This window comes from Sesamum indicum, linkage group LG16 (assembly GCF_000512975.1).
Source record: "Sesamum indicum cultivar Zhongzhi No. 13 linkage group LG16, S_indicum_v1.0, whole genome shotgun sequence".
Classification (NCBI taxonomy): Eukaryota; Viridiplantae; Streptophyta; class Magnoliopsida; order Lamiales; family Pedaliaceae; genus Sesamum; species Sesamum indicum.
In genome coordinates, this window is record NC_026160.1 from 251,255 (window position 1) to 266,584 (window position 15,330).

Genomic DNA, 15,330 nt, shown 5'->3' on the forward strand with positions numbered 1-15,330 from the left:
TTACAGGACAAAAAATATAATTTTTCCTAGAAAAACTATATATCTATATAGATATATTATACATTGGGTTCACATTTTCACATTATTATAGTGCAATTAAAATAATAAGAGGGGCCAATGTATAATAAAAATAAAATTTATGTATAACTTATATAAAAAAAAAAAATGGGTGGATCAATCCCTCTTTTTCTTACCTTTATTTGTTCACCAGATCTCTTGTCAAATGTTGGTGAACAAGAGAGGAATGGGGTCATCATAGTAGATCATTATCGTTAATAGAAAGAAGGGATAATTACACTCCCCTTCCATGAGATTTAGTGCAATTATAGGTATATTTTTTGTAGTTTGAAAAATTATAACTAGCACCCCTAAAGTTTGCTTTCGTTTAACAAATAAGTTTCCCCGTTTGTCAAATTTCATTGAATATACTGATATTAACGAAAAAATTGAATAAAAATTGATATTTACCCTCGATTGATTTATTACTGACTTATTACAGATCAAACAATTTTTTTCGGACTAAACTACTATTATAACGCGAAGATATACCTGCTCATATAGATTAATGCGTGAAGACATATGAGGGTAATTTGATCTTAAAAAGATTTATTTGACATACAACAAGTTAGTAATAAATTAATAGGGGGTTAATATAGATTTTTTTTGTATTTTTTTTGTTAATATCAGCAAATTCAATTAATTTTGACTAACGAAAAGATATATTTGTTAGACACAAACAAACTTCAAGGATGCTAAATATAATTTCTCAAACCACACAGACTCTATGTATAATTACATCAAATTTCAGAAGGGAGTGTAATTATGCATAAAATGAATTGCACAGACAGTCATACACTAATAAATGTCCCAACCTTGAAACACAACAACCATTGTACCAACGCATCACTTTAATGTAAGTCTTGGCAAATTGTAGTCAGTGCCTCGTCTCAACTGATTTTATGGCTTGTAATCATTTTGAAACAAACCATATAAATTGGTGTTTATGATCTCCATCATATGCATAACCAAAAAGACATAAGATATAAGATGAATGTGGATAAAGAATAACTTTCACAATTAACATTGTTATTCGATATATACATATATATAGGGTTAATTATACTTACACTTCTTTAAAAATACAAAATTACATTTTATCTCAAAAAAAAATTAGTATAATAAATTTAGTATAATTATATAAGCATTCGTTGTTCTTTGAAAAATTAAAAATCGTACCTTGGATCGTAAAGGTGATTTTCATCAATACTGTCTCCAGCAAAAACTTGCACAAGCAGTCCTAAGAAACATCACATTAACACCTCTTATAGTAAAAATTTTAATTTTACAAAGGACAAAAATAGTTATATAATTAAAATTAATATTAAAAGATACCGATAAAATTTTCCTTTAAAAAATTTGCCTTATATGCTGACATTACATGCACATAAATCTATTTCAATAAGTAAAACAGATTTATATGTCATATATCCAATATTTTTCGATCAAGTTTTATATTAAATATGTTGTCTTCCGGTACTAAATTGTAAAAGCGTGAAAAGATCAAATACAAAGTACCTCAAGAAATCAATGATATATAGATATGACGCTTCCTTGTGTTCAAATTTGACCACAAGGCCATAATTAATTATCTAACTTTGAAGATATAGTTTTTTGTTCTGTAATTTAGAGCGATTTTGCTTTTGATCTTATCAATTATGAGATTACATTTTTGGTCATGTAATTTTGAAGTAATCCCATGACACTTTTTCGTTAGATGTTTAACGGAAAAGGCCACGTGGTCGTTAAGTGCATGAGATGAAAAGCACTATTTTTTAAAGTTATGGAGACCAAAAGTGAAAATCCTCTAATATATGAGTTGGGACCAAAGTGTAAAAGGCTCTAACGGCCACGTGCTCATTTTCTGTTAAAATATATTACACAAATGTGTTATGAGACCAGAAGTACTACTTTTTAAAAATTATGGAATAGAAAATGGGAATTCTATAATCAATAGGATCAAAAATAAAAGAATTCTAATTTATAGGATGAAAAGTGTCATTCCTCCTCTAATTCACACTTCATCATATTTAACGAAACTCTCATTCTAAATATTAATGATGTATGATTATTTATCTTACTTTGACGTTAATTTTGCATTCTTCAAATGTTGTGCAAAAATATATGGACACATATACTTTTTGGATAGTGCCCGAAACTTCTTGAAAATCTTGATCTAATGTATATATTATCTTGTTTCTGGCTTGTTGTATTCATGTCATGCACTATAGTTCTGATCCAAATCGAAATATGCAATTTCACCATGGTAGGTCTCAAGTTTGCAACACTTCTTCCAAATATTAAAATAGATTTTGAGAAGAAACACGAACATTAGGCTAGTCGAGTGCGTTTTCGGCTAAGTCTCTCTGACCCTCAAGTCAGTTTAAGTTCGAGATGGGTACTAAGCGATCTTAAACAATAAATGTCATACCATAAATGTGTTGAATGAAGGGTATTTATAGGACCAATTGTACTTTACCGAATGGGCCACGTGGATTCATCTCATAGGCCACGTGGATTCATCTCATAGTCCGTGCTGCCAGAGATCGTGTGGTGAGATAACGTCTACATCTGCTAGTCTGGATGGCTGGTTAGCAGAGTGGGTCAGGTTATCCGATTCGACCCGACTTTATGTAGCGGATCCTATGGCGTTTTTGCTATTTTTTTTTCATTAACAAATGGTACTTTTTTCCTTTTTCCCACATGTGGGTAATATCCCCATCAAGTTCCAAACAGATATTCTCAATGTTAAAAGTAAAGTCAAAATCATATAAAAAGTGGGACCATTATTACAATAAATTCATCTATATTATGCAGTCACTATAAATACAAAAAAACATGATATTTCCTACACGATATATCACTATAATTTAGATTTCGTAACAAATCAATATTATCTACCATCATGGTCAGACAAAACCGATACAAAAATTTAAGTTTTAACCATAGGTAATCAACATTCGCTATGATTTTACCTATGATCCAAAATTTTGCCTTAGTTTTAAGTTGTAGTAAATATTTGTGCCTCACTTGCAAAATAACGATTAATAATTCTTGTACAGCCATAATTAATTAGAATCTGTCGTGAATTTTTTTTTTTTTAACCATAGTGAAAAAGCTATATTTATTCTAATGAGTGAATAGTAGAATTTTACCTCTAATTTTCACGCACACGTTACACGCACACCTCTTCAATTGGATTTTAACATAGATCTAATCTTTTCTTTTTTTTTTAAGAAGCGATAATTATATAATTATATTATAAACTAATCAATTGGACAAGACAATAACTCGAACGATACATTAAGAGGTGATGCTTTGATAAGTTTATAAGCTCTTGAAAATCGTTCGGCAAACTTCACCTAATTTTCTTAAAAATATTTTATAATCTATTTAATTTCAACATTCAATAGATAAAAAGACAACCATAGTTTTGTTGGTATTTTATTTTTGCCCTTTATACAATTGACATTAACACTCCCAAACCAAAAATTATCTATTTATATGATTTTAAATTCTAATAGTTCGATGATTATTTTTGGTTGCTATTATAATATAAAGTGTTTATTATGTGAAACACTCAAATATCTTATAAGCTCTGATATCCTATTTATTAAACACTTTAAGAACTGTTCTTAAAATAAGATCCCACATCTTTAAGCTCTTAAAATATCTTATAAAATGTAGGAGTTTTTAAGGTGTTTTAAATAAGCTTAGCCAAACACCTCCTAAGATAACAAAGAACCATTAAATAAATTAGGGTTAATTACAATTCGACTCCCTTTGAGAATACTAAATTACACTTTTCTCCCAAAAAAATTTCTAAAATTCTCGATTTACACCTGACCCCTTCCGTTAGGGTTTAGATAGAATAATAACATTAGCAAAAACGATTACATAAATTTACAATTCACCCCTCATTTAACATTTGTATGTATATTTTGTACTTATAAAGGGATAAATATAACATATATATGGAGTGAGGTAAACATCATTACATTTTCCTTTCATAAGTACAAAATTACTACATGAAAATATTAAATGAAGGGTAAAATTAAAAATTTATGTAATTTTTTTACTAACGTCAATATTTTTCATCCAAATCTTAACAAGAGAATGTGAGATATAAACAATGAATTTTCAGAAGGATACTGTAAATATAATTTCGTATTTTTAAAGGGGATTTAAGTATAATTAACCCAATAAATTATATTAAATTCATATAAGTGAAATAAATATCCTCACATTCGATAGATTTCGAACCATAACATCGACAATAACTAAATTTAGTTAAATCAAAAACTGAATAATGGTTCATAATTTCCGAAAAACGATACAAAAAATCAGATCATCACGTGAAATACAAGATCAAAGATAAGATAAAGGACTATCTTATGGAATAATAATGCAATTTCGCCATCAATAGAGTTTGAACAACATTACCTCGTACATGCTACTAACCTTATCCCATTAATATCGAAGAAATTTGTGGCAGATTTAATGTTGTGTTTGAGCAAGTGGGGTCCAATTTTCATTTCTGCCTTCTGTAACGAAGGTTATTTATAAACCCTAACCTTAAAAGTTGCAAGTACAAACTAATAATGTTTTAATCTAGCGGTTAAGATTGAAATCTGATAAATAGGTTTGAAATTATAAGTTTGAGTATAATAATATAATAAGTATTTATCTCAATTAATATATGAGTTTATTGTAATGTGAGTTTACTGATTGAATCAATGTATTGAACAGTTGTAATAAATATTTGTCTCAAAGAAAACAAAAAATCATAATATGTCTTAGCCTAGTGGTTAAGACTGAAGTTATGGGTTCGAATCCAACCAGACACGTGGATATTTGTCTCACTTAATATGAATATAATAATATAATTAGTATTTGTTCCAATTAATACGTCAGTTTATTTATTGAATTAATATATTGAATATTTATCCTTAAAAAAAAAAAATAGTCGTAAGTACAAAAAATAGAGTCGAAGCTCCCGCCTACGCTACTAAGTAGAAACTAGAAAGTCCTTTGGCCAAACTGTACGTACGCTACACCAAGTTACGAATCGTGCATGTATTGTATGCCGTACCTAGACAGCCATCCATTCTGAAATTATTAGTTGGAACCATAATTAGAGGAGCATAATCAAGCAACAATTACAATTAATTTCATAATTATTGTACGAGATTTTTTGTTTAAGATGTAATTTGCACAAAGAAAATGTAGTGATAGAGTGACCAAAACAAAAATTCCCTTATTCTTTTTAGGGATAATTATATTTGCATCCCCTGATTTATGGTTTGTTTACGAAAATCATCTCTGTATCTTGTATAATTAAAGAAATCGCCCTTGACATTAAAAAATTAGGTGTAATTTGTATAGTAATGTTGATATTTTCTGAGGGTATATGTGTAGTTTTTTTAAAAAATAAGGGTGGCTGTGAAGATAAAAAAAAATAAGGATGGGTGATTTGTGTAAATAGATCATAAGTCAAAAGTTGTAAATATAATTATCACTTCTTTTTAACTCATATGTTCTCATGGGCTTAATTACAAGGTGCAGTTTGATCTAAAAGATAGTAATTGCCAACATGCAACTTTGGCATTTTCCAAGTTTTCTTTGAAACAATCACTATGGTTTAAAATTTATGGTAAATTATTACTATCTACAATAGTTAAATAAAATTTATATAAAAATTTAAATTTTGATCACGATTAATTAACATTCATCATGGTTTTTACCTATGATCAATTACATATTTGTCATAATTTTTAATTGAGCTAATATTTTGACCTCGTTTGTAAAAAATACTGACTAATAACCGGTGCATAATCTATTCCCAAATAACTTTTAACCATAATAGTTAACAATTAATAACGAAATACCATATCTATTCTAGCAAAATACTTTCTATTGTTATAATTTTATTTTATAATGCTATTATAATAAAAGACAATCATATTATTACGATCCAATTTTTAGCTATTGCCCGTTTTTTACACACACATCGAATATGCACAACTACAAATACTTTTCATGAGTGAAAATATTTTATCCTTTATAATTTATGTTCGTATTTTAAACCCTTTACACATCAAAACGACGTCTTTCCATATGCACGCGGTCGGATAAAAAAGAAAAAAGAAAGTGAAGCGTTTGGACCAAAAATGGCACTACAAAACCTGCCTCGACAACTATACGTAGTGGTAGTAGTAGTAATACAGTGGACAGTAACTTGGATAGAGTTGGAAGGGTCCTTGGTAAATAGGTTGGTCTTCTGATGAAAGAAGACGACATTTCCTTTTTGTTTTGTTTGGTAATTTCAGACCGCGACATTTCAGTTGACACTAAAGCTGAAAGACAAAACCGAGGAAAAGAGACATGCAAAATTCTTGTTTTTTCATATCATTTGGGAATACTCATCAATTAATTAATTATATATACATCAATTGTTATTAATTGTATTTATCATGTTATTTATTATTTTCTTTAATTTGAAGTTTATGTTATTTATATGTTAAAATGTGAGTATTCATTCATCGTATAATTTGTTGGAATTATTATTATAAGTATCTGATTTGAATTAAAATTCTCCCGAAAAATACAAATCTCCATCAAGCTTCAATGTGAGTGGGTGAGAAGTGAAGCCGAGGGCCCTCCAAGATTCAAATTAAAATTATTGTACATATATCCAAAAATCAAAAGAAAAAGGAAATCTGAAAAAAAATTAAAATGAGAGAGAGAGAGAGAGAGAGAGAGAACAAAGTGAAAGGGATAGATGGTAAGAATTTTAACATCTTTTACGTGCTTTCTGTGAAGATGCTGCATAAATATAGTTGCCTCAAAGGGATCACAACTGCTGCAGAGGTAGAGTTATAGAGACACCCCCACTCCCCACCCCCCAACCCAATAGATCTACTGTTCCATTCATTCTTGTACCTTCCAATCTAACCCTTCCTCATCAAGATTTTTCCTTTTTCCAAAGGATCCTGGGAGAATTCTTGGAGTAGATTCACATTGTGTCTCCACCAAATCTCTGCCCCTGCAATTTGTCTTACTTCTCACTAACTTCTGATGACAAATACTTGTGTAGGTTAAAATACTAAGTTTGTCTTTACTGTCATCATCTTGTTCCTGTGTAAGCTGTTTTTTTCTGCGGATCTCAATCGGCAGCGGCAGTATCAGGCCTCAGAGTGGTAGCAGTTTGCAGTCTATATGCTGTGATAAAGCAGCCCCCCTCAAGAGTTTAGGTTGTGAATAAAAGCAAGTCAAGGGATATTGGCCGCAGTTTTTCAGAAATTAAGAGAGGAAAAAGCTGAAACAGGTAAAGCTTTTAGAAGGGAAAATTTAAGGAGAGGGGTTTGATCGGGTGGAATAATCACTTACCAGAAAGAAAGAGTCACCAAAAGTACGTACTATTCTGCTTTTACCAATTACTACAGTTTCAACAGTCAGAAAATTTCAAGACTATCCATCCCATGAGCCAACACCAAGAGTTGGAAGTATGAAAAGTACAATTAGAGAAGGAGGAGAAATAACCCAAGTCCAAGGTGGCCAAATTCTACGGTCCATCGGCCGGAAGGACAGGCACAGCAAGGTCTACACGTCGAAAGGGCCTAGGGACCGGAGAGTGAGGCTTTCGGCCCACACGGCAATCCAGTTCTACGACGTCCAGGATCGGTTAGGATATGACCGCCCTAGCAAAGCCGTGGACTGGCTCATCAACAAGGCCAAAACCGCCATTGACAAGCTCAATCAGCTGCCCCCTTCACAGGCCAATCACAGCAACCACTTGGCTCCAACCTCAGGTAGTAATGATCATCAGCTACCACTGGACCAGCAGTCGGAAACTCCTCCAGGTTATCAACTACTCGCTAATAATCCTAATTCTTCGTTTATGGGGCCACCTGGAGAACCCGACGCCCATCTTGAAAACACTATGAAATCCTTCTTCCCCACGAGCTCGTTGGGTAGTTTTCCAGGTTTCTCAAGTGATTCTGTCTCCAGGGCGCCGTTCCAGGCCCAAGATCTCGGCCTGTCTCTTCACACTTTGCATTCTGACAACCATGACCATGGAAATGCGGGGAACCCAGTGCTCCCACTTCACGAAACTTTCCAAAGAATCGGTGGTTGGAATAGCGGCGGAGATATGGATGGTAGGGTTGGATTTCTGATGAATTCGCAGGAGATCTCGCAACAGGCTCTATTTCCTCAAGGATTGCCGTTTTCTCACAGGGAGCTCCTCCTTTCGAACATAGCAGCTCATCAGGCCTGGAATCAGAGGCCATTTCTAGGTTCCTCAGATGAGCAGAATCCTGATCCTTCTGGCCCTCCTCAATCTTCTGATTTCGGGAGCCCGTCCGGGTTGGGATTTCGTGTTCCAGCTCGAATTTATGGTGAGGAAGAGCCGGGAACTCGTGGCTGAATCAAAATCCAGGATGTTTTAATCATCTCCATTCAATAATTAGGTACATTTTTAGCCGAAAATTCTCATTTTATTAGTTTGTTGCTTATACACGATGAATTAACTTCGTTACGCTTGTTCTGATGATCTTTCACAGTGCATCTGCTCCACCAGTCTTGAAAGATGAACGTTTCTCGAATCCAACCAATCTAACGGCGAGAGGGAAGAACATCATGATTCTTGGAAAGAATTTTAGGATATGATGATTTTTTTGTTTTGATTTCTGCAGGACTGAATTTGCAATTTCAGCCAATACTTGTCTTCTGATACTTCTTGTTTTCCTCCACTACACGTACGATGTTGCCGGGACATTTATTTGCATTATTTTCCAGTTAAATTCTTGCTTCTCGTGATGAGATCGAACTTCCTTCAACAAAATCAAGCTACACTTGTTCATTGTTCAATTTAGTTTTTCAATCATATTTGAAGTAATAATCCAAATGAACTAATGGTTGTGAGTCATGTGAATCCCTTTTGTCATTTCCTGCTTCTCTTCCGACTCCAAAACATTTGAATCCAGTTGTGGGATACAGAAAAGGAAGAACTAATGGCTTTTTGTTTTCAATTATTTCTTTGTGTTTTAGTTTCCAAAAGTGTCATGAACATCAAGAGTTTCAATTTCTTCCTTCTTCCAGCTGGTTCTAACAAAATAGGCGTAAACAACACGATGAGCCACCCTTAGCAACGATGTCTTAGTCTAGTGCTTAAAGTTGAAGTTCATGAACTAATTCAAGATCATGTTAAATTGAGTCCTACCAAACTTTTGGATATTTGTCCCAATTTATGTGAGTTAATTGTGATTAATTTATAATTTCATTGTTTTTAGTTAATGTACTGAATTTTTATTTAACCAATATATTGTTCAGTCGATCAATTTATTGAATTATTGATATAATAATATAATTGTTGCTTCCATAATTACAAGCGTTTTGATAGTATTCCTTTTGGTGATGCAGCGTGCAGTAGGATAAGTTACTTATTTTCTGATAGTTTTTTTTATTTGGTACAGTTTGTATCTACGGTTAACCTGATTTACTTTAAGCTATGAAAGTTTTACTGTTTTCCCCTCATAAAGAAAAAAAAAACCGACAAAATCCACATAATATTGCAAATTTGGCCGGAGTTTGGCACGTGCCCCTCACATGAGCTTGGAATTCCACCCAAATTATAATTTTCAGCTAATTTTGTCTTTAATGTATGAACGTTTTAAAATTACAAGACTTAATTGCCAAATTCAATTCCAATAAGACTAACGTTGATACCTTTATAGTTACAAGACTAAAATTGCAATTTCTTCTGACATAATCGACTTAATTAAGATCATATTGAACACAACATGGTCATTATACAAGAGTGGTAATTTTAGTTCTATTGAAATTCGATCAATTTGGCAATTAAACCCTACAATTTAACAAAATTGGCAAGTTAATGACAACCCATTAAAAATTGCAAATTTGATCGGAATATAGCATGTGTACCTCACGTGGACCCAAAATTTTAGCCAAATTGCAAATTTCAACCTATTTTGTCTTGAACGTAACAATGTTTTTTAAATTGCAGCGGTTAAATTGCCAAATTTGATTCCAGCAAGACTAACATTAATACTTCCTATAATTACAGGACTAAAATTATAATTTTTCCTAACTAAATTATAGTGAAAACATCGAGAATAATTGCAATTATAGTCTAATAACTTAACATGAATAATAATTTTAGTCCTATTGAAATTGAATGTAGCAATTAAGCACTACAACTTGGTACATTCAAGACTATTGTTGCTGATGTGACTTTTTTCTAAGTACTTACTTCTTCGTGCCGAGTCCCCGTTCTGCCAACAATAATAATAGGGAATTTTGGTTGGGTGAAAATGGTTATCATTTCAAATTAAATAATCCATCTTTTGTTCAGAAGTAACTGAACAAATTTCAGTGGTGAGATTTATTAACTTGAAAAAATCAAGAAATTCTTCTTTAGTTAATCAATGTAACCTACTTCAATTAGTTTCTTAATTTAAGAAATTAAAGATTAATTAATCATTAAATCTTAAGAGTATTAAAATTGGGCTTAACTATATTTTTTATCCTGTATTTTTTTATACTTCGGCATTTTTACCTTTCTAGGATTGCAAAATAATGACGTAACTTTTTTTTTAGTCTTTGCAATTTCAATTATTTTTTTCGCTAGAATTCACCTTTTCGCCGATAGAGGTAAACTCAAAAGAATAAAAAGACCAAAATCACAAAAAATAAAAAGATGTGGAACCAAGATGCTATCTTTAAAAAATTAAAGAATGTAAACAACAAATGACCTAAATTATAGACCAAAATGCATGTAATGCGGGGAAATGACAGTTTTCATCCCGTAAATTAGGTCTTTTTCATTTTTAGTGCCATTGGTTATGAAATTATCACTTTTCATCCTTTAATTTATAAAAAATAGCACTTTTGGTCCCATGACATATTTTTATTATATATTTTAATGAAAAATGCCACGTGCTTAGCATGTGACAGTTAGAGTTTTTACACTTTTGGTCCCATAACTTTCAAAAATTGACACTTTAATTTGGTCCTAAGCACTTAATGGTCACGTGACCTTTTTCATTAAACATCTAATAGAAATATGTTATAGGACCAAAACTGCTACTTTTTTGAGATTATAAGACCAAATATGAGAATCTCATAATCAATTAAATTAAAAGTAAAAAAATCCTACGGAAGAAAAAATACAATTTTCCCCATATAATACATATTAGTTATGGGTGGAAATGGATGGATGAGTTCCGAATGGGATTGGGCTCAATATGGTTCCAAGTACATTGGTCCGCAACTGGATGGGTTCGGAGTGGTCTTGTAATGCACCAAAAGAAAAGAAAAGATTAATTTATTGTATTTAATCAAAGCATTTTATATATATATATATATATATATATATCCAGGACGACAGTAATATATATTATATATATATTTTTCAAATTAATCTATCATAATTATAACATTAAATCCCAAGTAAATTAGATTATGATATCATTTAAATAATTTTTGGTGATTTTCTATATTCGAATATTAGTTTCTCAATAGTTTAATATGAATGACTCATCACTTGGACATTTATACATAGGAAATTTTTATAATGCATGTTTTGTATATATGTTTTTTATTTTATGTTTTTGAAGTGTTTTAGTCCTTTTGCATGTTCACATATTATCTTAACCTTTTTGGGCATTAATTCATTTAAATATTCATATATATATATATATATATATATAGTTTAGACTTTTTTTAAATTTTTGGTGATTTTTCGCTTTTATTACATTGATTTTAATTAGTTAGGGGCATTTCAATGACTCTTTATGTTTCTTAATTCTTTTTCTTTTTTTTAATAATTATACAGGCCACCCATACGATATGATGTAATTAGGAATAATTAATTACACTTTCGGTTCGAAAATATTATCACTTATTCAATTTTGGTCCTCGAACATAGGTCCGTTACAATTTTCGTCCTCAAACATTCATTTTTTACACTTTCCATCTATGCCATCATCTTTTCGTCAAACTTGCTGGAGGGCCTCACGTAGGACTCAGGTGAGGCGGAAAATAGAGGAAAATTAGCATATTTTTTCCTCCAAATTGATGGTCTTCCTTTATTCTTTGTTTTCTATGTTACTACGCTCATTTCCACACACCTTAACACCATTTTTTTTTTCTCTCAAAAAGTAACAAAAGCTCCAAAATGAACAAACAAAATATGCCATACATCTTAATACCATTTTTGAACTTTTGTTGCTTTTTGAGAAGGAAAAAATGGTGTTAAGGTGTATGGAGATGAGCATAACATAGAAGACAAAGAATAAGGGAAGACCTTCAATTTAGAGGGAAAAATCTGCTAATTTCCCTCCAGTCTCCACTCACGTGAGTCTCACATGAGGCTCCTCCGTCAAGTTTGACAAAAAGATGACGGCAAGGACGGAAAGTGTGAAAAAATAGTTGTTTGAGGATCAAAACTGTAACGGGCCTATGTTGGAGGACCAAAATCGAATAAGTGGTAATGTTTGGGAACCAAAAGTGTAATTATCCCGTGTAATTATGTACTTGTGGATCCCACGTAATTTTAAAAATTACATTATGGATCCCGTGTAATTTAAAAAATTACATTTACTAATCCCATTGTTTATTTTTGTCGAACAAATAAATCCCTCAATTAGTCAAATTTCACCGAATTTAATATTATTAGCAACAAAACATTAAATTAAAATTTATATTTATTCTTAATTGACTTATTAATCCACCTCCTATAGTATTTTTGAAGTTTTGAAACATTAAATTTGTAACAACACCCCATGACTTTTAAAACTTCAAAATGATATATTAGTAAGTATAATATGACAACGGAACATTATGCAAAATGTATGGAAGCCTTTCAAGCTTGAGCTTACACTTAGTTTTGACGATTTCATTTTGAAAGTGTCAAAATGGACTATATCTTGAATTGGGCGTCTTGGTCAAACTTTAATACATTACATACATATTAACGATATCGATCCTTGTTCAAAAAAATCATCCCTAAACTTAATAAGACGAACATAATAATACCTAAAAAAATTATATATAAAGGTTATAAAATATTTATTGCTACCTCTAGTGATAGGCCCATCTAAAAATCACAACTAAATCACTATAGATAATATCCAGAATACTTTGATTTCTTTCAAATGATTTATAGTACCCTCTGATTAGTTTTGCTTCACTCGTACACATATTTTATATTTATGATCAATATCTGAAGTGGATGGGGGAGGGTTTGAAACTTTGAGAAACGTTGACGTTTTCGCTTTGTATTTATTATGTGAAAATGAAATAGGAGAAGTAATTAAGATTCAATTAAGAGTTTGCGCGTGCCTTTGTTTCTTTGGAGAGAAGTCCACTCATTTGCATAGGCTTAAATTATTTTTGATTTTATAATTTTGGTATTATGATATTTTTATTTTTTATCTTTTTAGAATTGTAAAAGAATTCTGTAATTTTTTGGCATTTAGTAATTTTGATCCTTTTGGTGCTGAATTTTGCAAAAGCCTTTGGAATAAATCATGTACACTTCACGTGGTTCTTTAAATTGGGATTTTTGTTCTGATTGCTTCACTTTTGCCAACACAAACGAATTTTTAAATATATATATATATATATGTATATATATCTGTCACATGATTTATTCCGGTATTTTTTTGCAAAATACGGTACCAAAAGGATCAAATTATGAAATATCAAAAAGTTATAAAACTCTTTTGCAACCTCTAAAAAGATAAAAGCATAAAAATGGCGAAATCGAGAAGGCCACATGATTTATTCTAGCAACTTTTGCAAAATCCGACACTAAAAGGACCAATGTCTCGAAATGTCAAAAAATTATAGAATTATTTTACAATTCTTAAAAAATAAAGGATAAAAATGTTAAAATATCAAAATTATAGGACCAAAAATATATTTAAACCCATTTGCATTAATTTGTTTCTAGTTGTCTGGTGGCCTATCTTGATATATTACTTGGGAGGGGTTACAATCAACAAGCACTAGAGTTCTAGTGGTACAATAGTACCCTGCCACTACACTGACCCGAGTTCCATGCCCTGCTGATGCATTCTAGAGATGGCTGTGATTGACATCTGCGCCCATAGCGACGGTTGGGTCTGTCGCCTTCTTCCGACTTTCGGACGAAAATGCGGCGCTCCTGAGCCTTCTTGTTTTGTGCACATTCTGATACATGATAACTCAACTTAAGGGTAATTTAGTGCATGTTGATACGGACATGATTATGAAATTAGTGTCCCTCAATTCGAGGAGGGATGCGCTCCAGAAAAGTAGGAGGAAGAAGATGATTTTTGCTGCAAATTTTTTGTTTTTTTTTCCTCTTTTATTCATTTATATAACGTTAAATACAAAACATAATGAAGAATTTTTAAACAATTGTCACTGTCTCTATCTTGTTCTAAGAACTTTTGTCATATTTTTTTTATTTTAGTTAGTGATAACAGATCATAAACCAAATCATTAGCTAGCCCTCGAATTTGGGCCTTGTCCTCGAGGCTCATAGATGGGATTACAACCACGAAGAGATCTCGTTGGCCCAAGGAGTTTCAGAAATCGATTCAATAATCGCCTCCAAAATTCCCCATAGAGTTAATTGCTATGTGATGCGCTTGGAATTTATTAAAAGAAAAGAGTTTATAAGTTCCCAACATCACAAATAAATTCTTTTTCTTAAACAGTTACCAAAAATTTTGTAATATCTTATAAGCTCTCGATCATCTTACGAGATGTTTTGAAAAGATTATAAACTCACCTAAACACCCTCTAAATGCTATTGTGTTTCTCGACTTCTAAATTTACATAAAAATACTAAACATAATAATAAATTGGGCTTTCTTCCCAATGAACAAAATGTACATATTCTTAGGTTCTAAATTTTGTAAATTATTAATAGAATGTTAAACTGTAACCCTACCCCATGGGTAGAAAAACCTACAAAATTTTAAAAATAAATAAATTGCTATAAATACTTTAAAATTGTCGGGTATATAGGTAAAATTTAATACTCTAAAATATTCTGTTAACTTAAACTCATTTCTTTGTAAATTTTTAATAAATTAATATATTATACTTATTTTTTTAAAAAATAGTATGTAATCATTTCGGTACATAGCCCTTACTATTTTTTATTACTAACTCCTAAAAATTTGAATTGCGTTGTCAGAGTTTTTGACTTAAACATTTATACTATAATATAAACTAACAATTCAAGATGAACAACAA

At 31.3% G+C, this 15,330-nt stretch overlaps 1 protein-coding gene across 1 annotated transcript; it reads left to right on the forward strand.

Annotated features, from left to right (window-relative positions):
* LOC105178450 (transcription factor TCP10-like) lies at window positions 6,873-8,877 on the forward strand. The gene is made up of 2 exons (XM_011101918.2): window positions 6,873-8,528; window positions 8,622-8,877. The coding sequence occupies exon 1, from the start codon at window positions 7,565-7,567 to the stop codon at window positions 8,483-8,485; it is 921 nt and encodes a 306-aa protein (XP_011100220.1). The 5' UTR covers window positions 6,873-7,564; the 3' UTR covers window positions 8,486-8,528; window positions 8,622-8,877.

Excerpts from the sequence above, each read along its gene's own strand:
- LOC105178450 (XM_011101918.2), top strand. The coding sequence starts at position 7,565 with ATGAAAAGTACAATTAGAGAAGGAGGAGAAATAACCCAAGTCCAAGGT.